This window comes from Adiantum capillus-veneris, chromosome 18 (genome assembly GCF_014529385.1).
Source record: "Adiantum capillus-veneris isolate H3 chromosome 18, ASM1452938v2, whole genome shotgun sequence".
In the NCBI taxonomy this organism is placed as follows: Eukaryota; Viridiplantae; Streptophyta; class Polypodiopsida; order Polypodiales; family Pteridaceae; genus Adiantum; species Adiantum capillus-veneris.
The window spans coordinates 81,430,286-81,457,337 of record NC_140948.1 but is presented as its reverse complement, the minus strand read 5'-3'; the positions used below and the strand labels follow the sequence as shown (position 1 = coordinate 81,457,337).

The following is a 27,052-nucleotide window of genomic DNA, read 5'->3' as shown; positions in this document are numbered from 1 at the left end:
TACACCCGGATTTGGTCAAGTTTGATTTTCTCTTCTGCTTATTAAGCTCTTGTTAGATTTTTCAACAGCTCAAAACTCTATGTGTGTAAGTGTCTACAATCAAGTATCCAACTTCTAAGCACAAATTAGCTTTCAAACATCAAACATCCAATTAACATCTGTGTTCAAGAAAAATTTTAAAGTTGAACTCCTGAAGCTGTATCGGGAAAGAGACGTGTTTTTTTCCCTGAAGTACCCAAAAAAACTGTTTTTTCCTCTTGTCTTGATCTAGTGACTCTTTCACATTCTATTAAGCTTAATGAATGGTCCGCATTTCTTGTTGCTCTTGCCAATTACAATCAACAAGCATATGGCCTTACTAACACTAAGCTTCTTGGCCCTTACACGCAAACCATACTTCTGGTTGCACTCAACTCTCAGAAAGGTGCTCAAACACACTAGCCAAACACCTTTATCAGGTCACAGTATGCACAATTTCCTCAAATCAGCTTGACACAAAAAGAACGCATTTTTTTCTTACAAAGGCTGATCATCAAGTTTTTGAACTTTTTGTTTGATGTTGTGCATTGAAACGCTCCTGCATGTGCGATCTATTGCCTCACATCACAATTTTCTTTAATGGGTTTCACTTTTCAAACATTCACCACACTTTAGCTTTAAAACCGCAGTGAGGGTCTTTCGATGCAATCTAAATCCAAGATGAGGAGAGTACTTGTCACACCTTCACATAAATTGTTTGTAGTCGATGATTCTTTCCTTCCAGTGGTGTGCTTGAGAAGCCATGTGTTTCCTTTTGTGTGCACCTCTGCAGCTTCTCTACATTCTCACCCACATAAATCGTTTGTAGTCGATCTTGAAAGGAATAAGGCATGCTTTGGTAGGGCCCACTCTTCAAATGCCACTCAGCTTAAACTCGGATTTTTAAATGTCATGAAGGAACCCAAAGCTTGTGTAATAGATTCTACCCTATTGGATGTCAAGGTTATTCGAAAATCCATAAGGTGGCAACAATGAGAAGTGTCATCATGTCTTTTTATGATCTTGTTAGAATTTCCCTGGTTCATGACTACTTGTATTGGGTCTATCACCAATTGTAGGAGTCTCTCCCGATTTCTATTGTTTTTAGTCCTCATTTTTCTTGCAAACAAACAAACAAAAAAAGAGAAACGATGCCTTGAGGAGGCGGCACAGTATGTTGAAGCTTTTCTGAGGCCAATCTATAAGTGGCAAGTAGAGTTGGCATAGCAAGTTGACGACCTCCTACACTCATTGACATCATTAGCAAGAACATCAAAAAAGTGGTGGAAGTACAAGAAATTGGCGGCTAGTGTGAAAGTGAACCAATGTTAGTAAATTATGTATTTAAATCTAGCATGGTCTCTAGGTTGAAGACTGTAGTGATTTTTGTAACTACTTCTTGCAAGCGCTCTTGACTTTGACCTTTGTGGGTCTCGCCTCTCCCGGTTGTACTATTTTTTCCTTCCTATTTACTAAATGATGATGAACCGTCTTTTTTTGGCAGAGAGATGACCTCTCTCTCTCTCTCTCTCTCTCTCTCTCTCTCTCTCTCTCTCTCTCTCTCTCTCTCTCTCTCTCTCTCTCTCTCTCTCTCCATTCAAGGATAGGTCACACACTCGTTTCTATAATTAAATATTCTCATCTTTTCAAAAAAAAAAAATCGATAGTGGAGAAAGAGCCACACTTTGTATTTTAACACTAGTTCTAAAATTGGACACTAAAGTATCATGTTTTTTCAGCAACTTGTCATAACTACTTGGTGAAGCTAAAAACAAAATTTATAGGTCATGTTCATGCCTTGGGTCAGCTATGAGGTGAAAAACATAACCAAATTTATAGTTTCATCAAAACTAATACCTTATTAGGATTATGGTGATGAGTTTAGTATGGAAAAATCATAAAAATTTAGTGTAGTTTTGACAAAATTGAAGATAAATTCTCATCAAAATAAGATTTTTCATATATTTCAAGGTTTAGGATAGGGAAAAAATTTATTATAGCGAGAATTTGAGCTTCATAACTTAGTTCTTGTGCCAGATTTTTTAATGATTAAAAAAATGCATATCTTGGAAAGTCTAACAAAGAGGAAAATTTTGCTCTTTCAAAACCTCTTTCATTAATGTGATGAAGTTATGGGGCCAAACTTAAGGTCTATAATGTATCTATAGACGAGCACCCATCAACTAAGCATTTTTTCAATGTTTCAAACTCACATGTATCTTGTAATTTAAGCTCATTTAGAAAAATTCATAATTTCTTGTGAAACAAATATTGCATATGAAAAATGAAAGTGTGCATATAGATTCCCCAATTATGTTTATATGATGTATTTGTATACAAATAAATGAGATGAATGAACAAGTCCAAAAGTGGACTTTATTTTAGAGCTAATCTTTCATAAATAAAAAATAAGAATTTCAACATGCATAGGTATGTGAAACCCATTTTAGAAATCATTGAGTTAACAAGAATGCGGAGGAATGCCCTTTTTTTCTCTTTGTGTGTGTGGCCATACTACACAGGATCTCTCTCTCTCTCTCTCTCTCTCTCTCTCTCTCTCTCTCACACACACACACACACACACACACACACACACACACACACATGCAAAAATGACAGATTTAAGCACTCTCTCTCTCTTTCTCTCTTGCATGCAGAACTGGCAGAATTGAGCTCTCTCTCTCTCTCTCTCTCTCTCTCTCTCTCTCTCTCTCTCTCTCACACACACACACACACACACACACATGCATAATCAGTCTTTCGACTTGATCTTGATGTGCATAAATAGCCTATTGTATGCATGCATATAAGGTAAAGGTAGCAACCAAGCATGGCTAGTTTAGGCTTCTCAATAAGTTGTGGTGAGCCTGCCGCTTGTAGGACGCTTCTAAGTTTGCGAGGTGAGTATAGAAAGTGAGCTAGTAGGATCATGAAGTTCTAGGGGACGGATGTAGCTAGCAATGAAGAGAAGAGACAGGAAAGCACAGAAGGGAGAGGAGGGGGAGGAGGAAATGGACATAGTGAAAAGAAGAGGGGGGCTATGGGAACAGGAACGAGTAAAGGACCAGAAGAATCTAGCAAATCTAGAAAGAAAATAGATTTAAATTTTGATAGGTTTTGGGATATGACATAAATCACAAAATGTGGCTTGCTTAACCACCCAATAGTATCACCTTAAGTAATGAAGTGGTAGATTTAGTATATGTGCAACATAAGACAATGCAAATTTAAATGAACTAAATGTTTTATGTGTTCATTAATTGAATTCACAAATGTTGCATATTTAACCCACATGACTTTCTATATTTAATTCTAATTACAAAGAAAAACAATCACATGAGAGTTGAAAAATTGGCAAGCGCATATATAAGTAGTTACCATGGATTATTGCATGCACAATGCTCATTTTTTGTAAAACTATAACTTAAGAGTTTTAGAGAAACATCAATTACTTTACAGAAACATCAATTACTATTTTGCGTGGGTGCTTTTCATGAGTGTAGTTACTATTGAGGTTGTGTATAAAAGTGAGGGATTATAATTTCTATGAATACTTTGGTTAACATTTTATAAGTTTGCAAGAGCATTCCTTAAGATGTTTCTTAGATTTCATGTATCATTTTCTTTAAATTTGTGAGCTAGTATTAATGGAGTATTTGACAGTTGTCCATACTTTTTGATAGGGGAGAGCACAATAAGATTACACATCTTTATTCACTACTTTTTGGCAAGACAAAGAGGACCCAATGGTAGATTTTGCGATTAGTTTTTAACTCTTATCTTGCACCTCTAATCTTTAACAGGCCATTGTGATCCATCACCTAGTTCATCGCATCCTCAAACATCAATTGTTATAATGTAGGTCAAGGAGCCTGAATTGACCCAGACACTAATTTGGAATGACACTTGGTGATTAGTAACATGAAACCACTCAAAGCTCCATGCAACCAATCTTAAACAATCCTACTACATTGCACAATGCAAACTTTTCCTCATTGACGGATAGCATTTTCACAATTTCTCTTTTGAACCATGGGTTGTCTTGGTATGTCCAAGATGTAAGACGGGCAACCGCTTTTTGTGGGTTGCATCCACATGTCCATGTGAGGCAAGGAGAGGTGTGTGACAAAGCCTTGTACTATAGCATTTTTTATTGTGTGCCCACTTACAATGCAAGTAAAGTCACAAAAGAGGTCTTGTACTAAAGAAATCGTTAATTGTGTGCCCACGTAGAATGCAAGTAAAGCTTTGTCACACACCTCTCCCTGCCTCAACAAAAAATAGGGCAGCCATATCATAAGCTAGTGCTTTTTAATAAGAATCTCTTTTTAATAAAATAGGTAGCCAGTCTTCCATCCTCGGCATACCAAGACAACCCATGGTTCAATAGAGAAAGATGTGTCAATGTAACATCTCCACTCACAATTGTGAGTGTGCCCGCGCGCCCCACCTCCCCCCCCCCCCCCCCCCCCCCCCCCCCCTCTCCAAAAAAAAAAAATCACGGAGGAGGTGTGAGGTATGTTGTGAATGTGTAAAAGATGCACGGAGAAGTAAGAAATTGGGTTCATTGTGTGTGTGTGTGTGTGTGTGTGTGTGTGTGTGTGTGTGTGTGAGAGAGAGAGAGAGAGAGAGAGAGAGAGAGGATTGTAGTATTGTACCCATTTGGAAGGTAGAACCGCAAGACCGTTCACACATAAGGAACAGGTAAACTACCCTGAAGGGCGCCCGGCGCTACATTGCTTAAAAGGGCAACTTTGAGTGTCAGCAAATTTAGCCACTCCTATCTATGCTCATTTACCGGTGTGCAAATTAGCAACTCATGCTCATTCGACAGACTCACGTAGCACCTCAGCAATAGCAATAGAGTCCTCTACTACCTTCTACAATGCTAATCATCCTCTCATAACTTGACTATTTTAAGTAGGACAGCACTGTACTGGCATACTTAAATCCCACTCTAATTTGTTTAAGTAGGACAGCACTGTACTGGCATACTTAAATCCCACTCTAATTTGTTTCTTTGATCACTCTTGCTGAATACATTCAGCTTTTGCTGAATGCGTCAGTTCACCCACAAATTTGGATGGAGGTTCTCTATAGCCAGTTAGCTTAATCACACTTACTTATATCAAGCAATCGCTTAATCAGTAATGAAGCATTTGCTTAGTTAGCTTAATCACCGGTTAAGCTAACCACAATTACTTGTGTCAAGCAATCGCTTAATTCATATGCTTAGTTAGCTTAATCGCCTTGGAGTAATTCAGCGTTTAATCACAGCTATCAGTTAGCTTCATCACACACACAGCGAATTTTATGATTATCTATGCCTCAACGGTGAGGTGCAGACGCATGTAACTTCTTAGCTTAATTAGTACACTTGATTAAAGTAATCATATTCTTAATTTCAGCATTCACCAGGAAACATAGCCGAGGGGGTTGGCCAAAGCTTCAATATTAAGTACGTAGATTAATTTTAATCAACTCAGTGCCCCAGCTAAGTATTCAGATTTAATCAAATAGTAGATTAGGGTGCATATTAATGGCTTGCCAGAGGCTCTTTACATGTTGGTTTATTCTATTCAAATTTGTTCTAATGGGTTCCATAGCCTTGAGCTTGCACAATTTAAGCACAGAAATGAGTCAGAGGAGAACTTACATTGTCCAGACGATGCGCTCCGGCATGCCAGCGATGTTTGTTAGTCCGAAGGATTGGTATACTTCCATATTAGCTTCTGTCAGAAAGGAAGCAAGGATTACAAGCCAGAATGAAGGTGAGGCTGAGCTTTCAACCCCAAATGATGACGATTCAACTGACCTCATCTACACATATCAGTTTGCCTCTCATGGCTTTGCTGCTCGGCTCACCGAGCAAGAAGCCACATCACTTGTGAAACTACCCGGCTTTTTGTCTGTCATCCCTGATCAGCTATACAAGCTGCAAACAACCTATACTCCTGAGTTCATCGGCTTGGCCCCCCACACTGGCTTGTGGCCCAAAGGTTCCTTTGGTAAAGATGTGATCGTGGGTCTTCTCGACACGGGCATTTGGCCTGAGAGCAAAAGCTTCGACGATGCTGGTATGGGCCCAATCCCTGAGCGGTGGAACGGTGGTTGCGTTGATGGATTTGACTTCAAGAGTTCACTCTGTAACAAGAAACTCATAGGTGCAAAATATTTTCTCAGTGCAATCGAGCGGTCAGAGCAGGAGTCCGAACCAAGTGATTTGATTGTGGAATACAGGTCTCCTAGGGATGTTCAAGGCCATGGTACACACACTGCATCAACGACAGCAGGTGTACATGTTGCCAATGCAAGCTTTTTCGGCTATGCAAATGGTACTGCGAAAGGCGTCGCTCCGGATGCTCGCATTGCAGTGTATAAAGTATGTTGGGCAAGCTTGGGCGGGTGCTTGGGTGCCGACCTCCTTGCGGGGATGGATGAGGCAATCTCCGACGGCGTTGACGTCATCTCCGTCTCCTTGGGAGGCAGTTCTGTGGCACTGTATGAAGACCCACTTGCAATCGGTGCATTTGGTGCACTTAGCCATGACATCCTTGTCAGTTGTGCTGCAGGGAATACAGGCCCGAGCCCAAGCTCCATTTTAAATAATGCCCCTTGGATTCTCACCGTCGCCGCTAGTACTGTCAACCGCAACTTTCCGGCCACGGTGAAACTTGGAAATGGTGATACATATGTTGGCCAGTCGCTTTACACAGGCGTACTGCCCGAATCAGAGCAGTTGCCTCTTGTATCTATGGGTCTTTGTGAAGAGGACGCTGTCGACACACAGAATGTAGCAGGGAAGATTGTGATTTGCCAACAGAGCCGGCAGGAGCGGCAGCGCTCTGCTGCTGCAGTTGTAGCAGCAGCAGGTGGAGTAGCAGAGATTGTAGTGCAACAAAAGCAGAGCGGCCACTCAATCTTGTCATCCAGCTTCCTTCTTCCAAGTGTAAGTGTGGACGCGGATGATGGAGTTGCAATACAAAAGTACGTGGGTGTAGGCCGGAATAGGAGACCAACAGCGGCAATCTCGATAAATGGGACTCAGTTTGGAAAGCCGAGAGCGCCTGCGGTTGCCAGTTTTTCATCAAGGGGGCCAAATTCACTTGTGCCAAGCATCCTCAAGCCGGACCTAACAGCACCTGGGGTGAGCATTTTGGCAGCTTGGGGTGGAGCTCCACCTACACCAGATCCCTTGGATAAGCGCAAGACACCCTTCAATATCATATCTGGTACATCAATGGCATGCCCACATGTTACTGGCTTGGTGGCATTGCTGCGAGCAGCACACCCACATTGGAGTATAGCATCAATCAAGTCAGCTCTTATGACAACCGCGCGCAATCTCGACAGCCTTGGCAAACCCATTCTGGATGATTACAAGGGGACATCTGCCACTCCTTTTGACTATGGCGCTGGCCACGTAGATGCAAATGCAGCCCTTGACCCTGGGCTTGTGTATGACATCTCAGTGCAAGACTATGTTGACCTACTTTGCAGCCTTGGGTTGGGAGAGCAAGAGCTGATGATATTCACGAGGGGGGAGCTGGAATGCAGCAGCAATTACAAAAGCAGGTTAGATGAGGGGAGAAATTTGAACTACCCAGCATTTACGGTGGGTTTCGATGAGACATCCGAGAGGAAAGAAGCAACACTGAGGCGAGAAGCAACAAATGTAGGTGCGGCATCAAGTGTGTACAAAGCGGAGGTCGAGGAACCAGAAGGAGTTAAAGTGAAGGTGGTGCCGACAGAATTGATGTTCTCAAGAGAGGGGCAAAAGCAGAGCTTTGAGGTTGTGATTTCCCCCACAAGGAATACATCACGAGATACAGACAGGTTCATGAGTTCAAGCACCTTTGGATTACTTACTTGGGTGGACATGCAGGGATCACATAAAGTCCGCAGCCCTATTGTGATTAACTGGTCTTAAGTGCGAATTCATTCGCTGTTTTTTCCCTCAGTGCTTAACCAAACACAACATTTTCTGTGAGTACACTCGAAGTGGGACTTTTTCTTGGTGTTCCAAGAAAAAGTAGTCCAATTTAAGTAGTCGTTGTCGGTCTCTATGAAAAACTTGCAACCATTGAGATACATAGTCCACCTGTAAGTCGCATGCTCATACTTCAAACCCTTTCTTGTTTCTGTAGGGTATAAACATCTTGCTGTCATTAGGAGTAGACCTTCAATAACTCTATCCCTTAAGGTTTTTCTTGAATGCTATAACTCTTGATGTTTATGGTTTGTAAGATTTTTGATAACTGAGAAAACGTAGATTTTTGATAACTGAGAAAACGTCGACCTGATGAGCGACCGAAAACCTGTAAGCATCCAATGCAATAGGAGATTCACTTCAACGCTAGAAAATCTGTTCACCAGCACATTCAAATCTTATTTAAGGTAGCGCCTCTTTTCTTGTTTTCTTTCAAGGTCTGGGTAAAGTTGAAAGTACTTTGAAGATAAAGAGCTGCTTCAAGCACCATGAAAAACTGCACTATGAAAAGGTATACAAAGGTGGTGGGTGAATAATAGTGGATACCCAAGGTAAAGTAGCTTTTCTTCAAATAAAGTACTTTTCTTCAAGCAGTATCACAGACTAAGGTGTGCCCACAATCTGCGGCTAATGTCACATTGAAGGAGGTTGATAAAACCAGAGGAAAGTCTGGTATTCAGTTTTCCATTGAAAAGTCTTGTTTTCAGTTTTTATCCTTCATTACAAAAGTTTTCATCTCTGGGTTTTCTTCTCAGCTTGTACGCAAGTATTCGGACACAGAATTAAAAACTAGTCAGTTGCAACTGCAGTTTGCTTCCTATAGGACTTAATAAAAGTGGAAAAAGAACCTAGTGTTCTTTGAGTCCTTTCTCCATTATTTGTTGCTCCCTCTCCAGCTTCCCAATGTTACTCGACACTTGAGCACCTTGAGAACTTTCAATCTCTGAAGGCTATGCAGCAACATATGTCTTCCATTGTTTGCATACAAAAAGCTTGTGCCTGTCCAAATATATAGATTGACGCAAGGGAATGCCACCTGCCCAAGAACAGCATCCTGCCTCATGTGCAAAATGGTGATTGAAGTGATCATAACATAATACAGAAACTTGAAACCTCCTCCATAGATGCATTTGCCTTCCTGACAAGCCAAAAACACTGTGGGGTGACTAAAATTACGCAAACTGTTGGACACATCAACAGGAAAATATCTCAGACTTCAGTTCAACATTAATTGAGTAGAATGTTACCTAAAAAGCCATGCAGCCTTTGCCTGGTTATGACAATACACAGAATGTTCATGATTTGTTCCTGCCATAATTTGAATACCCAAACTTTTTTCTCTGATCTCTTATCTGCATAGCCTCAAGCACTCTATTCTCAAGACTTTGGTTCTTTGACTGCAGTTCTATGATTGTCGATCTCTGTTTTCCTAGAGTTGCCGTATGACAGTTTGCCTCCTTGGATGCTTGTTCAACTCTTTGCTCCAGCCCCATCCTTAAGGTGGAATTTTTTGCTGCTTGTGTGCCAAGTGCATTTATCTGCATCAACACGTTATTCTTCTTCTGCTCTTCCCTGCTGATTTCTGCATCCAGGCTACTTGTCGATTCAGGATCTTGCATCCAAATAAGACGAGCTTCTAGCTGCATTTTGGCACAAATCATTATCCTCCACACTCCATAAAAGTAATGGAGTACAGAAAAAGTGCAACAAAGTTCAAACTAACCTCTAGGAAGGTCTCTCTTAATTGCTTAACTTCAAGCTTTAGATTTGATAAGTCAGCTTGCAATTTTGCCTGATGCAAAGTCATGGCGCTCATTTTCTGCTCATAGTAGTCCATCCGTTCTCGTTGCCGGCGCTCAAGCCCATTCCGCTCTGACTCCAAAGAGCTGGCCAAACAAAACAGCCTGAGGCTTGAAAGGGGAAGAACATGGAACTGGTCAGCTTCATTTGGGATGCTGAGAAGCAAACCATTTTTTTTCACGAAGGTCCACCAGTGCTTTATTGACACTCCGCAGTTTCTCCTCTTTCTCGAACACGTTGGAGCAAAGCTCAGCATCTTTCTGCTTCAATGTGAAACAACGCTGCTTGACTCGTGCCAACATCTCTTGCTGTTTAGAAAGCTGCAAGCTCTTCCTGTTATATAGATCCTTCTCAACCTGGAACCTTGAGGCACCCCAAGCAAATACTGAGCTTACCCTCTCACTAGATTTTGCAGCTCATCGTGTCCTCTAAATCCTTTCTATCTATGTAAACTATGCCAAGTTCTGAGGAGGCAAAAAAATGTAGATGATGCAGCAATCCCTTCAATGACAATGTACACAGGACCAAACGTACACATTCAAATCAACCACTTTGCTGCAGAAGAATCCATACAAAACTCAAGTCGAGAATAAAGAAGGCAATACTTCAACTGTCTTGCCACAGACGGTGGCTTTTGAGCTCTTTCACAAAGGGAAAAGGACAACTCCCCAAAAGCATAAATTCGAGCATAGTAATGTTATCTTGCACAAAGCACAGAATGCTAGCAAGGATTGAGCATGTTTTGGTCAAAATATAGCTTTGCGGGAAGGAATCCATTCTTTTCTCCCTTCGCATTACGATGATGCATGCACGGATCGAAAAAAGAGAAACACCCAGTGAAACCACTACTTCTGCTGACGTAGATTAGACAGAAAAGGGAGCAGAAGATGAACCTGGAGGCGGTCGAGTAGGCGCTGCCTGGAGTCCTCCATATCTGCAAGCCGCGCCTGAAAGCTTGAGGGGAGGGCCGCCATTCTGTCTAGTGTCTGTCGACATAATACCGCAATAGAATGTAGGTATGTTTAGTTAAAAATGGTGCTCGGGAGTTTTCTCAAGCGGGAAATTTTGCAAACTAGTATGTGAGGTCTCTTGGGTTAATTCAATTTTGTCTGCAGGCGGATAGATCTTTGAGATCTCTTGGGATACTTCTCAAGCGGAAATTTTGTAAAGTCCTAACAAGTCGACTCTAGTCGGATAGATCTTTGAGGTCTCTTGGGATAGTTTCCCGCGAATTTAAAATTTCTCTTCTTCTTCTTCTTCTTCTTCTTCTTCTCTCTCTCTCTCTCTCTCTCTATCTCTCTCTCTCATTGAGGAGGGTAGACACCATGGCAAGAGGTCTATATAGGATAGCGATGGGCGGGTATTTCCGCAAAGCTTTTGACACAATGCCGAGAGCCAGACTTATACGTAGACTACAGGACATGGGTGTCCCTCAGAGCTGTTATGGGGTATTCTTGCTCTATATAGGATAGCGATGGGGCGGGTATGCACCACTGAAGGAATGTCTGACATGGTCCACTCCACTATTGGTGTAAAGCAAGGATGTCCCCCTATCCTCGACTCTTTTTGGGATATATGTGGATGAGTTTTCGGACTATGTAGAGCGTTAGAGAGACAGGGGGGCTCCCCAGGGGATTCACCCTATATGCAAAATGGGATGCCACCTGCGAGCGGACAACTTTGATAAAACCTCTATATACGACTCATATTAGGAAACATGACCCCCCTTCCTACGCTTATATGACAATCACTGCAGAAAACTATCCTACCGTTATCTTACATTTAAAATTTAGGTCTCACATGATTTAAATGAGTAAAACTAGTTAAAGAGCGTGTAGCATAGTGATTAACAATGTACTAAAGAACCACTTCTACTGATAACTAGATATACCATCAATGTATCTTAGTTTGACTTTCAAGCTATGTGCCCGTTCAGCCTGCACTCTAGCTACTCGTCCAGTTTTGACCCATCTAAATTACTTTAAAAACCTGGTTATAAATTTGTGTTAGGTTATCCGTGTAAATTTTCATCAATATAAACTCTTTATAGCTTTCATCCCTCAACAAATGGAATTGCAATCACAAAACAAGAAATTGATACAAAGCAGTGTTAGTTCTTGCATGTATCTTTGTAGCTATTGACTCACAAGTTCGAGAGAAGACTCTTTTGGGAAGCCATGATTTTGAAACGCAAAACTTCCTCTCATTTTTTTCCTTTTCTCACTTCTCTCTCTCTCTCTCTCCCCCAATAAATATGATACCCCCTCCCTTATTTTTAAGCTTGAAAGATAAATTATTGGGGGCCTGCCCCTACCTTATACGCTTATGTAACTTGTAAAAAGAACCCCCTCCCATGCACTTACGTGGTGTGATAATTTTTCCATGATGAATCCCCCAGTGGAGGGGTCAGCTAGTAGGGAAATGGATTCCGTTGTTACTATATGCTGATGATATTGTGCTGATTTCTGACTCTCCAGAGGGGATGCAACGTCATTTGAATGCTCTGCATACATTTTCTCATGACAGTGGATTGTCTGTCAACCTGGGGAAAACCAAGGTTATGGTGTTCAACACCACACCATAGTGGGTCAGGATGTGAAGACTAGGGGAGACTAGTGCCTGGAATCTGTTGGAATTAGGGTTGCAGAGAAACACGCACAGCTTGGAGAAGACGAAGGAAGCTCAAGGCACACAATAGAGCGGGTATTACTTAGTGTGCAATAGAAAGATAGATAGCCCTAGAGTGATGGGTGTATATACAATGCACGGGGGAAAAAACCTCCTAAAGAGGGAAAAAATGCCCCGGCGGTCCTAGTGTGTTCACACACATCACTACCACATGTATATGGTAACAAATCCCCCCTGGAGTGATGCGGTGAACGAAAGCTGGCACATGAGTAAAGGGAAGTGCCATGCCCTAAGGACATGATCAGTCCACAAAGGGGAGTAAGCCCAAAGCTTTGTGGAAAGCTTCAAGCTTCTCACGAGACAATGGCTTTGTGAAAAGATCTGCAAGGCTGTCCTGTGTTGGCACATAAGCCAAGCTTATCTCTCCTGCTGAGAGCCTCTCCCTGACATAGTGGTAATGCACCTCAATGTGCTTTGTGTGAGCATGAAAAACTGGGTTCCTCGCAACTGCCAATGCGCTCTGACTGTTAGTGTAGATAGTGTTGGTAGTGTCCTGTCCAACACCCAAATCAACCATAAGGCGTCTGAGCCATACACACTCAACCGTAGCTGTGAAGACTGCCCTGTACTCAACCTCACAACTCAAAGTGGCTACAGTAGGTTGCTTCTTGCTCAACCATGATATACATGAACTGCCAAGCATGAAACAAAAACCACTTGTGGACACTCGCGTGTCCAATCTGAGTCCGAAAAAGCATGTAAGTCTGGTGGCAATGATCCCCCCTTGGGATAAAACAAGCCAAGATGTAAAGTGCCACTAAGGTAGCGAAAAATCCTCTTGACAGCCTGCCAATGCTTAGACCCTGGGCTATGCATAAATCTCCTGACCTGTGAGACTGCAAACTGAATATCTGACCTCGTGTTACATACATAAATGAGGCAGCCAACAGCAGTTTGATAAAGAGTGACATCAACAGGATCGCCAGCATCATGTAGACTCAACTTCAAACCTGTTTCCATGGGAGTGGCAATAGGTTTGCAATCCTCAAGTCCAAACTTACATAGCAATGTCTCTATGTAACTTTTCTGACACAAGGCAATACCACCATCACACTACTTAAACTGTATACCCAAGTAATGATGCAACAGCCCCAAATCTTTCATCTTTAAAGTAGCATTCAAATCAGCCTTAAATTCAGCAATATGTCTCTCATTTGATCCAGTGATCAACAAATCATCGACATAAAGAACCACAATGAGAAGTACATCACCCTCACACTTTACATACAATGTGCTTTCTATTGGACTGTTACGAAAGCCTCGTTTAACCAAATGAGTGTCAGATTTCTCATACCAAGCACGAGGAGATTGCTTCAACCCATACAAAGCCTTCTTACATATGCACACTTTGTCCTCTTGTCCTTTTATGACAAAACCGCAAGGCTGCGTTACATAAACTTCCTCAAATATGTCACCATTCAAGAAAGCAGTAACAATGTCTGATTGATGTACATCCCAACCAAAATGAGCTGCCAATGCACATAGAAAATGCACAGTCATACGATAAGTGGGAGAAAAAGTCTCTTCATAATCTATGCCTTTTTGTTGTGCATAACCCTTTGCAACAAGTCGAGATTTATGGCGATCAATCTCACCATCCGGTTTGCGTTTCAACTTGTAAAACCCACTTCGTACCAATGGCCTTTTTGCCAGGAGGCAAATCACATAAAGTCCATGTGCCATTTTCTATAAGTGCATCATATTCTGATTGCATGGCAGCCATCCAATTTTCTGAATTATGTGCTTCATCAAAAGACAGAGGCTCCTCAACATCATGTAAGCTAGACACAGCCAAAGCATAACAATCTGATGCATAAGATTCATGGCGAGATCCTGAACGAGTATGACTAGACAAAGGTGCATCCAATTAACTGTCACGCAAAGTGTGCACCAGCCATTTGGGCATACCTCTAGCCTGCTCATTTTCAGCCCTTTCCTCATCAAGTACATCATGTACATCTGCATGAGTAATAGACTGATCTGTAACATTTTCAAAAAATCCCATAGGTTGTACATTTGCCTCATTGGAACTTACATTCGTATTTCCACCACTGAAAAGAGGCAAGAAAGTGTCATAAATGTCCTGTGAGCTTACATTACTGTCTCTAGTACATGACAGCAAGGGCTGAACAGAATCTTCCACAAACACTACATCCCGTGAAACCAGAATACGTTTTGTTTGCGGATGATACAACCTGTAACCTTTGCTTTCAGCACTATAACCAACAAAAATACATTTGACAGCCTTATCATCCAATTTTCTGCGTTGTGTTTGTGGCACCAAAGCATATGCCAAACAACCAAAAACACGCATGTGCTCAATAGAAGGCTTTCTATCATTCCATGCTTCATATGGAGTAATAGACTGCAAAGATTTCGTAGGACACCTGTTAAGTATATAAGTGGCACACATGATGGCCTCAAGCCAAAAAGAATGCGGCAAAGCTTGACTCTTGACCATACATTGTGCCATTTTTGTCAGTGACCTGTTTTCCCTCTCAGCAACACCATTTTGCTGAGGTGTATAAGGCACTGTACATTGGTGTTTTATCCCATGACTAGCCAGAAATGCATTAAATTCATGAGACATATACTCCCACCCTCGATCAGAACGGAGGGTGTCCATAGTACATTTCGAGACATTTTCAGCCATAGCCAAAAATTGTTTGAAGCACATAAAAACTTCGGACTTCGCTTTAAGCGGAAATACCCATGCATGCCTGGAGTAATCATCAATGAAAGTCACGAAGTATAGGTGACGGAGTTTGCATGGGCCCACAAACGTCACTAGGCACAAGCTGCAACCTGCATGTGGCCCGAACTGAACCATCCTTTGGAAATTTAGAACGCTGCATCTGACCCAAAATACAGCCTTCACAAACATGTTTGATAGGTGCTTCAAGAGGTGGCAAAGAAGCAACCATATCAGATTTCTGCAAACGCAGCAAACTGGCAAAATTCAGTTGACCAAAACGTGCATGCCAAAGTTTTGCATCTGAAATAGCCCTTGAATCTGCAACAGCATTTGCAAAATTTTGTCCACACTTGTCATACAAAGTGAGCTTATACAGCCCACGGCACAAAAGGCCAGATGCAACAATTTCATCACCAAAACTGAGATCATGAATTGTACATTTGTCATCCACAAATTTATCTACAAGTCCAAGTCTAGCAAGTGCGGATACAGACAAGAGATTCTTCTTGATCCCAGGTACATAAAGTGCATCAACAAGTGTGAAAGAACTTCCATTAGCAGCAGTAAGAACAATCTTTCCAACTCCCTGAACTGGATAAGAGGCATTGTTGGCACAAGTGACTGAATTCCCATGAGGGACAGACTCGAGAGAGGTAAACAATTCACGATGTGAGGTAATGTGCTTTGTAGCACCACTGCAAAATACCACACATGTGAATCTGCAGCAACTGACAAGCATGCATCATGCATAGCAGGATTGTAAGTGTACTCTGCACTAAAAGCCCATTCTACATCAACATCAACATTACAGTCTCCTTTCACTGAAGACTCAACAATGGCTGCATTTGTAGTGGAACCAGCATTTGCAGTGGAACCACCCTCTTTCTTCTTAGCCTCTTTGGTCTTCAACTTAGGACAGGACTTGATCAAGTGATCATTAGCTTTACAATAATGGCAACGCATCTTCTTTTGCCCTTATCACCAGAATTGCCAGACGAAGTGCTGCCAGCAGAAGCATAAGAAGTGATTGCATTTCTGTTACCACCCTTTCTTTGAGAAGCAATAAAAACCTGTTCAACTGCACGCAGCCTAGTCCTGTTTTTTCTGGAAAGTGACTCTTGCAACAGCAATGTGCATAATGCATCAAACTTGACAACTTCAGGATTTCCTTGGGTCATAAGTCTCCAAGTACTAGCAAAAGTCTGGTAAGAATCTGGTAAGGCATCAAGAACATTCTGCACAAGGGAACTGTCTGAAATGACTTCACCTGCAGAAATAAGTTGCTCATTGATATCCTTGACACTAGCAAGGAAAGTGTTCATATCATCTTCCTCATGCATAATCTTCGACTCCAGCTCTTTACGCAGCAAAGAAATTTTAGCCTCATTGCGACTTGCATAAAGACCAGCCAAAATATCCCAAGCCTATTTTGCAGATTTTGCTAAACGAATGTGAGGAACAATGGTGCGCTTCATAGACAACGCAATCAATGCATGAGCATGCGCATCCTTAACATCCCAACGAGCTTGTTCTGTCATAGGCAAAACAACTCTAACAACAGCAATCCTTGCAACAAGACCTGCAACATCCTCAACATCGCCTACATCCTCAGAACCAGGACGTACATCAATGCCCTGCACAATATTCCAGACGCCCTTTGACACAAGAACGTGTTGCATCATATAAGCCCACATATGGTAATTGTCCCCATCCAACCTGGCCTCAGCAACACACATCTTGAACAATCTGTGTTGTTGTTGTCAGCCATGGTAAATGTTGCACCAGATGTGAAAACTGCCCGAAAATAAGAGAAATGGAACGGGAACAACACGTGCTATATAGCAAAAACCGTAGAAGACTATAAGGCACCTGTTATGCAGAAAACGGCACTGACAGAAATTCTACACAAAATGACAAAACAGCATGTGCAGTACTGCCTGTAGTGGAAACGGAGGCCGAAATGAGCCCAAATCAAAATGAACCCAAATCTCCTGAAGTATTTTTTGACCTGCGAATGCTCGCCAAAGCTAACTGAAATCGGAGAAAGTGAGTAGGCGTGTACTGGAGCAGCTGGCGACTAAGCCCGGGAGGACGCAACCTGCTCTAATACCAATTGTTGGAATTAGGGTTGCAGAGAAACACACACAGCTTGGACAAGACGAAGGAAGCTCAAGGCACACAATAGAGAGTGTATTACTTATTCTACAATGGAAAGATAGATAGCCCTAGAGTGATGGGCGTATATACAATGCACGGGGGAAAAAACCTCCTAAAGAGGAAAAAAATGCCCCGGCGGTCCTAGTGTGTTCACACACATCACTACCACATGTATATGGTAACAGAATCCACCACCCAACCTCCCACTATATAGGCCAAGCTCCTAGCCCTTTGCGCTAGCTAGATTCCCTTTCCACATTGCCTAGTCCGGCCCTTGGCCCGCCGGCCCTTGGCCCGTCCATGACTCCCTAGCCTTGCCCTTGTCCCGACACAGGAGGTCTAGCACCCACATTTACATATGGCCAACAGACTGTGGAGTACGTAGATGCATATATGTATCTAGGGGTAGTCTTCGGTGGACCGGTGTTTTCACTAAGGAGAGCATCAGAGACTAGACTGACGAGAGCATATGTAGCTTTGGGAGGACAGGAGAGGATGCGTTCGCAGGTTAGTTTCAAGAACCACGAAAAAAGCTCTGGCTTTTTGACACTCTAGTGACTTCAGCTATACATTATGGAGTTCAGGTATGGGGACCCTCAATAGACCACCATGGGAGATCTTGCAACACAAATGGATGGAGATGTATGGAGAGGCCTCTGGTCTCTATGATCGTTCGGATGATCTAGGCTAAGACCTCAGTGCCGCATGAGATTATCCGAGCCGAGCTAGCCCCCCCCCCCCCCCAAACCCCCACCCCACCCTTGTGGTGGAGGCATTGACTAGATCAATATCCTTTATGCACGGTCTATGGGATCTCCCCAAGGACAGATACGCTCGGCTTGCCCTGGAGTCATCTCGACAATTAGCTCTACAAAGTGATACAGCATGTTGGTATGGACAGATGACAACATGGTTTCAGTCGCATGGTTTCAATACTCCCTGGATTCACCTCCTTGTCTCTCACACGGACAGAGATCACCAGACTCATATGTCAGGGTCTGATTCAGCTAGATACCAGGAGCACATGGATACAACCGACACAGGAGTTGGGCACGAGGATGGCATTCTACAGAGAGCATCTTCTCCAACTCACGGAGGACGGCTTTGTGACTAGGCCTGCATACATGGATACGCACTTATCTCACGGGATAAGATGTGCTATTGAGCAGATACGCACATCCTCACATCAGCTCTAGATCAAAACTAGCCATTTTTTAGGGGTGCCGGCAAGGGCCAGGATATGTCACCCATGTAACTTAGAGCCAGAGACAGAGATGCACTACACATGCCATTGCCCGACGTAATAAGAGATACGTGGCCGCTTCCACTACCTATTCACAGAAGATTTCGGACCTTTTTCTAGAGTCATAAGATACAAGGATCAGAGATGTCTCGGATTGTTCCTGTTAAAGCTGCGCAGACTTAGGGAGAGCTTGCTGGGAGGACATCAGGGGAAAGATAGTCTCAGAGATGAATCAAAGATTTCTTTACACCGGCCAAGGGAGAGCCAGTGGAGCAGTCATTACAACAAATCTCAGAGCCCACCCATACTAGAGGTACGCTGCTTGACCGGGCCACTGAGCTAGGCAGATCAAGACACCCACGACCTTGAGGTGTCTCCCACCACTGATGAAGGCTGCAACAAAGATACAGATCACTCTAGCTCGACATGCAAGACGCCCAACCAAAGTACTGACCATGGAGGAGGTTGATGAGATCCGACAGCGACTGTCAGGACAAGGGTCCTACGGGGAAAGGCCCAACCTAGGGGGTAGGGACCTAGGCCAAGGGCCTGGACTGGACCAGTGTAGACTGGGGATCCGTTTAGGGCAAGAGCTAGGAGCTAGGCCTATATAAGGGGCGGTAGGGAGGAGGATCCTATGTCTTAGTCCCCTAGGTCTTACATTGGTATCAGAGCTTAGGTTAGCTAGGAAGTCTCTCTTCCACTCTCTCTCTAGGCGTGGTCACTTTTTGCTCCTAAAAATAGGGCCTTTAGGTGAGAACCGTGGCCTTTGTAGGGCTTTTACCAAATTTAGTAAGGGGACTGCCTAAATCGGGCACGTTTTCCCGTTTTGGAAGGGGAGGTGTAGTGCATGAAACGACGTGCTCTTGGGCTTGACAGGAGTGCCTTGGAGAAGAAGGGGGGATTCCAAGATCTCGCGGCCATTAGCTGCTTGAGCAAGCCGCACACAACTTCTGTAGGCTCGCGCTACCTGCTCCACGCTGTCTGCGTTTTTTTTCATCAAAAAATCGTTGATTTAATGTCAGGACAAGTGTCCTACGGGGCAAGGCCCAACCTAGGGGGTCAGGGACCTAGGCCAAGGGCCTGGACTGGACCAGTGTGGACTGGGGATCCGCTTAGGGCAAGAGCTAGGAGCTAGGCCTATATAAGGGGCGGTAGGGAGGAGGATCCTATGTCTTAGTCCCCTAGCTCTTACATTGGTATCAGATCAAGGTGGAGAGGAGGGTGGAGCCATGGCAGGAAGAAGATGGATTTCTCAAGGCATGGTTTTCTCTCTCTCTCTCTCTCTCTCTCTCTCTCTCTCTCTCTCAATTCTCCTTCCACACGGAACTTTGTTCTCGTTGGGGCTGGCTTCTCAAGGTCCATGGCAGCAAAGGGGCGTGTTTCCTCAGATCTTGCATGTATTCTGGCAAAGCCATGCAAAGGTTGAGGTTGAGATCGACATGAAAGCAGGGGTTCTGCGGGCATGGCCGCTTAGTTGGGGTCGAAGACGAATCAAGGGCTAACCGTGTGCACGGGGGCTTGGGAAGGAGAAACTCGCAGGGTCGAGCTGCAGGAAAACCATCGCGGGTGGGCTCGTTAGGGTCGCAAGGCCTTGGGGAGGAATTCCGGACATGGGCTCGGCAGTTGTGGAGCGTCACAGTGCGCCCCGCTTGCACAGAAGACAGCGTGCAGGTGGCCGCCATGGCAACGCAGCGTTGAAGTTTTTTTTTTCTTTTTTTTTTTCACATGCGGCCTCCCAAGGGGGGGCCATTTGAAAATTAAAACAGTGAAGGGGGCATGCCCACCCCGGGCACACATCCCTCCAGAGTTTGATCTCTTGCTTCGCCTAGCTCGAAGATCCAAGACCGAGGAGCTACCGAGTTTCATCAGCAGAATCTGCATTCGAAAACACTCCTATGATGGAATTCACGCAACGACATGTAGGTAAGCATACAGTCTTCGAAAAGATCCGATATCGGGAAGATCCGATAGGATTGGAAAATCATGCAATCCTCTTGGTGCAACTCGAGCAAAGACAACAAAACTCTCCGATTTCAACGAACGATGTCAAGGAGAGTACGACAAGGATGATGTTATTGGTTGCTTCAAGAAGCGTTGATTGAGGTAAATTAAGAGTTTGTTATCAATTTCGTGTGAGCAAAGCTTATTACAGATATTCAACACCCGACAAGGCGGCAATCGAGTCCTCAAGCACGACTCGAGGGTCTACAGAGATCCTCGCCAAGGTATGCAATAGCTGTTGTTTTGGTTTGATCACGCTTTCAAACATGCTATGTATCTCTTGCATGCAGGCACAAGCACAGCTTGTGACAAGTTCCGTACGCAGTCAATTTTTTTCCACTGCTTTGTTTACAAGAGCCACTGTTTAATTGAGAGATCAACATTGACCATGGATTGACTACACAATATTCAAACCATGCAAAAGGAGCTGATACTTCTAGGGATCGGCACAGCTGATAACTCTTACTGCTCAAGGGTACAAAGCTGTTTGGCATGGCCGCTTCTTTGTCGACTCGACAAAGCTCTTTTCCTTACGTCTAGGCTTCATTGATGATGCCAAATATGTTCCGCATGGCCGACTATTTGTCACCATTTGCAACAGCCGACGGTAGATGGGATTCTCGATCTCTCACATACTGATTTTCCAAGTGCTGACATGACGGCACTTTGCAAGTATTTATGGAGGATCTTTCAGTATCCGTGAATCCAAGGGGCATTCATTATCTTTGGAAGCCATGGCTATGAGCCAGAAGGGCTCCAGTTTAGCACGTACACCTTAGTCTACAAAGGACGCTAAAGTACTTATCGGAAGCACGACTTCCATTTCGTCTATGAACTACATTTGAACAAGCTTTTCTTCCCACATCCCCAAACAATTGGTTACAGTAGGATGATCAGGTTAGACCATGTTCAATATTGTTTATTTTTCCATGTTTATACATTTACATTGGAAATTAATGCTTTGGGGCAAAGAAAAGTTCTTTGACAATTTTACATGAAGCAAGGCTTCTCCCTTGAGCCAAGGTACTGCCCACTGACTTGGAATCACGGGCAACGGCACACAAGCTCACAGAATCCCTACTAGTTTCGACTGTGCAAGGCACTAATGGTTTTGGCTCTCACGTTTGTGGCCATCACGTTCGCCAAGGGCTTAAAAATCTGTATGCAAGGCATGCTAACCAGGGGGCATGAATTCCACCGTTTCAGAACTTATGCTTCCGCTATCACACCAGGCACTGTGTCACAGACAAACTAAGTTTTGGATGGTTTAAATTTATGGTTGCTGTCAACGCACACTACCACTAAATGGAACCTAAATCTATGACCTATTTCACAGGAAACGTGCATTATCAAGTCATTTTTTTAAAGTCACGACCCCATAAATGGTAAGAGGTCCAAGCTGTGGCTTATGTTTTCTGTTCCCTCTCTCGATGAGGGTGTTATACAAGCAACTTGTTGAATGCTTATAGGATAAGCTGCAAGTCCGGCATAAGATGCGTCAGAGGACATGGATTGGGCACAACATACACAAACTCGTCACTTAAGGAAAGTTCCTCAGCCCAGCATCTTCTCTCTTTTTCTTATTTCTCTCAAGAATAATGAAAACTTTCTAAGAGGCTTTTCATACATGTTTTGTTTGGGAATCAACATGAGCCAAGGTGCTCTAACTCTCAGCTAGAAATGGGCCAAGATGCCATTTACATTAGTTTTCATTGGTTTATCAATTGAACACTAATGGCCATAAGAGCTAGAAGCCACGCATAGGCTAGCTACGAGCCATTGTCAGATCTTGGGTAAGACCCAACTATTGGCATTCCTTGGATGATTGTTCTTAGGATCGAACAGATTTGCCAAGTGGAGTATACATCGAACATATCAACGTTAATGGACGAGCAAGAGTCTTGTCATTTCGGAGGATTAGGGTGTCATTTTTGCACTATATGTTTCTAGTGTGATGCTTAAGTTGAGTTTTTGATACTCTTGCACTTACATCAGCTGATCTATACCATGGAGTCTAGAGGCAGCAAACAATTGAGACAGCATGGTTGTTGATACGAGCTCGACATCTTACTTGTGTGGATTTCTTACTCTCTCTATAGCACTACGAGTGTCTATGGCATCACAATTTTGGGGTACGATCCAACGGGTGCTTACTAAATCACCCCATACGCATTGAGGATCACAATTTGATCTTTTATACTTTCAAGGAAAGAATTCAGCAATCTACCACGCGGTAGCGGAAAAGTTCAACTTTTTAAGTTGATTCTCATCATTCTGTACACGGTTAACTAGGTTGGTTACCGTTACCTACTAGTTGCGCAGTTCTACAAAGGGTCTTATCAAGGCATTTGCCTACGTAGCTTCTACCTAACAGGTTTGTATTGCGAAGGAAACACCCAGGGTTTCTAGTGCAATGTTGCTTGTTGTTTCACACGTGGATAACGTATTCCTCTGTATTTGAATACGGATAAGTGAACATTCAGTTCGATCTCCAGGTACGTATCTATTGATTTGGTGTTATTCCAGTTTTTAGTATGCATTGCTTGGTTTTTTCAAGTCATTTAAATACGCTTGAATATTTCAGGGCCATGCCAAGGGCAAGTCAAAACAAGTATTTTGGGCCGTAGTGTCCAAAGTACATTATGGTGTTACGAATCCACTTGTAGGATTCGATTTGGCACATGTTGTCACATGGGATACAACATGGTCTAGAAACTCAAGGAGTTTGGTTTAGCCAGTGTGGAGCAATGAATGAGGGTCCCTCTCACTCTTGTCACATAGTGTTTAGAGTTACCTCCACACACACAAGTACATCTTGTCCTTGAAGGATGTTCTTTTTTACACATCCTTATGTGAGACATATTCCACATGTGGAGAATATGAGTCTTTGGGCTGACACTGGCGCCATTATTTCAATTATGTGTCACGACAAAGCCCCTAGGTGCTGGTCACATCTGTTTTCTAGACCATTTTTAGCATGACGTGTCAGAAGCAATTTCGTGGCCAACAATTGTCGGGTACTTAGAATGACATGTTAAGGTACAAGTATTGCTAGAATGACTTGTTCGAATGACTTGTTAAGGTACAAGTACTGCTAAACAACATTACAGATGGTTGCTTATACATATAGCAAATGAAAAAGTTTCATTGTTTGTACCTAGAAGTGATCACTGTTTCACCTTCTATTGTGGTTCATACGTTTCAGCAAGGCTTGCACAAGATTGCAACTGAAAGTATTTAGTTTCTTTTCAGAACTATTTACATTCCTTTTTAATGTGTGCTAGGTGCATCACATTTGCCATAAGTATTGGCAAGGATCACCATGGATATACAGGTTCGGATCTGTTTTTTGCTAAATGCATGCACACTAGGTGTTATGGGTCCTAGTGTTTAGCAAAGGCTGATTTGGAATGGCATGCATATTCCTCAAGTTGTTGCTTATGAAGCATTTTGCACTCTATGTGCAGTATCTCTAGGAGATTACTTTTGGGTCTACTAATCACCAATAGAGGTCATGGCTCGGTTTGAGTGTTTGTGGATTTTTCAAGTTAACCACGATGGTTATTTTGGACATTGTTGATTCCTCAACAATGTTACACGATATTGTGATTCCCATTTTTACCAGTCATGTGGGATGACTGTCTGTAAATCGTAAGGAAACACACCTCACTACTGTCAGCTATCCAAGGGGGTTAGGCAGACTACAAAGTGTAATCTTGGGCTAAAGGATATGCAAAATGCGTACATTAGCACCAAGCATATCCAATTAATAGGCATTTATTGCTCTATTTGGAGTTTACTGACTATCCGTTAAAGCATGTTTGCGACTAGGTTTAGTCTCTTCATGTATAAGTCAGGTTCTCAACTTTAAACATTGGTTATGGTTGTTTATTGATGAAATTTGAGAACAAGTCAAAGGACTTAAACTTGGCCGATGAGTTACGTCAGCAAGTCACTTTCAAGGAAACTGAGAAAAGTTACACACTTCAGATTGAAACATGTGTTTTTTGTGTGTTACCTAAGTAAATGAATGCTATCCATCTATGATGATTCATGCATTCTTGTATTCTACAGGCTAGGATAAAAGTTTGTTATTGCATGCACACTAGGTGTTATGGGCCCTACTGTTTAACACTCTTTTGTCTAAGGCGGCATGAGACTACATCTCCAGTTGTTTCAAGGATGAAACCTCTCTTTCGAATAGAAGGAGTAAATCATCAATCATTCCTGTAACTTAAGTTATGAGCATGTTATAAACAAAGGTTTATATTCTGCAACTTAAGAAAGGACAATAGACATGCTAAGAGCATAAACTTGCTACGAGCATAAAATATAGGTGGCAACACCATTCAGAGGTGCTAAGAGCATACATTTAGGATATGCTAAATAGCATATGCACATTACAACTCTTGATATGATTCTTATGGTATGGTTTTAAGATGGTTTGACTAGTCTATAGTCAAGTCTATTGCTTTAAAACTTTTGTGAAAACTTATTCTTTTCACTCTAGTTTTCGAGGATGAAAACTCTTCCTTAAGGGGGGAGTAATGTCAGGACAAGGGTCCTACGGGGCAAGGCCCAACCTAGGGGGTCAGGGACCTAGGCCAAGGGCCTGGACTGGACTTTTGTGGACTGGGGATCCGCTTAGGGCAAGAGCTAGGATCTAGGCCTATATAAGGGGCGGTAGGGAGGAGGATCCTATGTCTTAGTCCCCTAGGTCTTACATCGACCGATGAGAGATTTCATTTGAACCCCCCCGTATCTCGTCTCAATCCCGAATCAACTTTAGATCTATTTCCTTCCTCCTTAGTATTTTAGTTTAGTGTTAGTTCTTTGTAACTTTGTAATTTCCGTACTCATATGTGATATCAGATTCACCTATTGTAATCTTTTGGTCTCATAGGTCCTTTTGACCTTTTGAAGACATTAATAACATTTCATTTCAATTCATTAATCTCTCTCTCTCTCTCTCTCTCTCTCTCTCTCTCTCTCTCTCTCTCTCTCTCTCTCTCTCTCGTGCCTGGTGCACACTACCCTGAAGACGTCGGACACAAGAGAGAGTGCTATGTGGCGAGGGCATGTCAATATCCCTCCCCCTTTTATCTATAGTATAGATTACACTATTTTATAGCGATATTTACACAATTTTCTGGGAAATTCCAACAGAAAATCCTCCTTTTGACTCTCCCTCTCTACCGATGTCGTCGGCTCAAGGCTAAGATGAGAGTCTAAGAGGGCTCCCTGTATAGGGAGTTTAATTGTGGGGGGCCTTTGTCACCCAACAAAACTACTCACAACCAGTCAATTTGGTGTGCAATAGCACTAAATGCAGAGCAACACTCTCAAATTGGGCAGTTTAGCTGAAGAAACCAGTTTAAATGGCGTAGCAATAGTGTGGGGGGTGGTTGAAGCACCCCCCAACGAAACAGTAGCAGTCACCAATCTCCATGGTCGCTCGACATCATGAAAAGACAAATTCTATGGGGGACTCTGTGTTATTTGAGTAAAGGGCCCCCCAATGGCGCCTTTAGAGGACTTATGGGGGAGCCCTCTAAGACACATGTTTCTCAAACATTGATGCAAACCCTTTTATATAAGCCAGTTCACATGGGTGTTTGGTTGGCAACATGTTGCGAACTTTTAAGATCCCATGTTGAATTTTCTAAAAGAAATTGTGCGCTTATTGCGACCCGACTCGAGGCTTGGGGGTGGAGCACTCGTCCAACCGCACTAGAGGACAACATTATTGATGATTTTACCGGCTTACCTTGGTGAAATGTTCTTAATTGTTTTCTTATCGCGAGCTTCTACAATGTCGAACTTGAACGCGATGTGTGTGTGTGTGTGTGTGTGTGTGTGTGTGTGTGTGTGTGTGTGTGAGAGAGAGAGAGAGAGAGAGAGAGAGAGAGAGAGAGAGAGAGAGAGAGAGAGAGAGACCGCTGTGTAATATGGTATGAAGTAATGTTTTTGGTTAAATTTCCTTATTTGTAGGCCACGGATTCGTTTAGTTGGGTTAAACAATGACTACTCCCAATTTAACAACAACAGTATCTTTCCATCAAGTCAGTTTGATCAATTTGTTTCTCCCCCCTAGCCGATGGCGTTTTTGTGCATACATCCATGTCATATGACTGAGCACCCACTGCCATGCATGTCTAAACACCCTCCTATCACTTGTAATGGCATTTTTTCTCACCCTTCATCGGCTACTACTAACAGGCCACACCCTCCAAGCATTGTCACCATACAACCACCCTTTTATGGAGGCGTGAATTCCATATTTCGACCATCAATGCCGATATCTTTTCTACCCATGCCCTAGGGGATACACTCCTTATAGAAAAGGACATGCCATTTGCGAGTAGAGGGTCTCAAAAAACCCTCTACAATTGGTGTTTGGTGATTACTTTTCTCGTGCTTATAATTGTTGCAATGAAAAATACGATTATACCCCTAT

The 27,052-nt window shown here is 43.0% G+C and overlaps 1 protein-coding gene and 1 pseudogene across 4 annotated transcripts; one reads left to right on the top strand and one right to left on the bottom strand.

Annotated features, from left to right (window-relative positions):
- The first annotated feature begins 4,757 nt into the window (after window positions 1–4,757).
- Window positions 4,758–8,252, top strand: LOC147435940 (subtilisin-like protease SBT1.7 pseudogene; annotated as a pseudogene).
- Window positions 8,253–8,951: 699 nt separating this feature from the next.
- Window positions 8,952–10,951, bottom strand: LOC147435939 (uncharacterized). 4 transcript variants are annotated; one of them, XM_086488844.1, is made up of 6 exons: window positions 10,702–10,951; window positions 9,977–10,164; window positions 9,732–9,894; window positions 9,393–9,648; window positions 9,256–9,316; window positions 8,952–9,146 (listed from the first exon to the last, which is right to left on the bottom strand). In XM_086488844.1, exons 1-6 carry the CDS (start codon window positions 10,780–10,782, stop codon window positions 9,095–9,097), a joined length of 801 nt encoding a protein of 266 aa, XP_086344970.1. In that variant the 5' UTR covers window positions 10,783–10,951; the 3' UTR covers window positions 8,952–9,094. The 4 variants fall into 4 exon arrangements, with proteins under 4 accessions (XP_086344970.1, XP_086344969.1, XP_086344968.1 ...); XM_086488843.1 differs by having other exon boundaries at window positions 9,010–9,146; window positions 9,256–9,648; window positions 9,977–10,171; window positions 10,702–10,942; XM_086488841.1 differs by having other exon boundaries at window positions 9,037–9,163; window positions 9,256–9,648; window positions 10,702–10,947.
- Window positions 10,952–27,052: the final 16,101 nt, after the last annotated feature.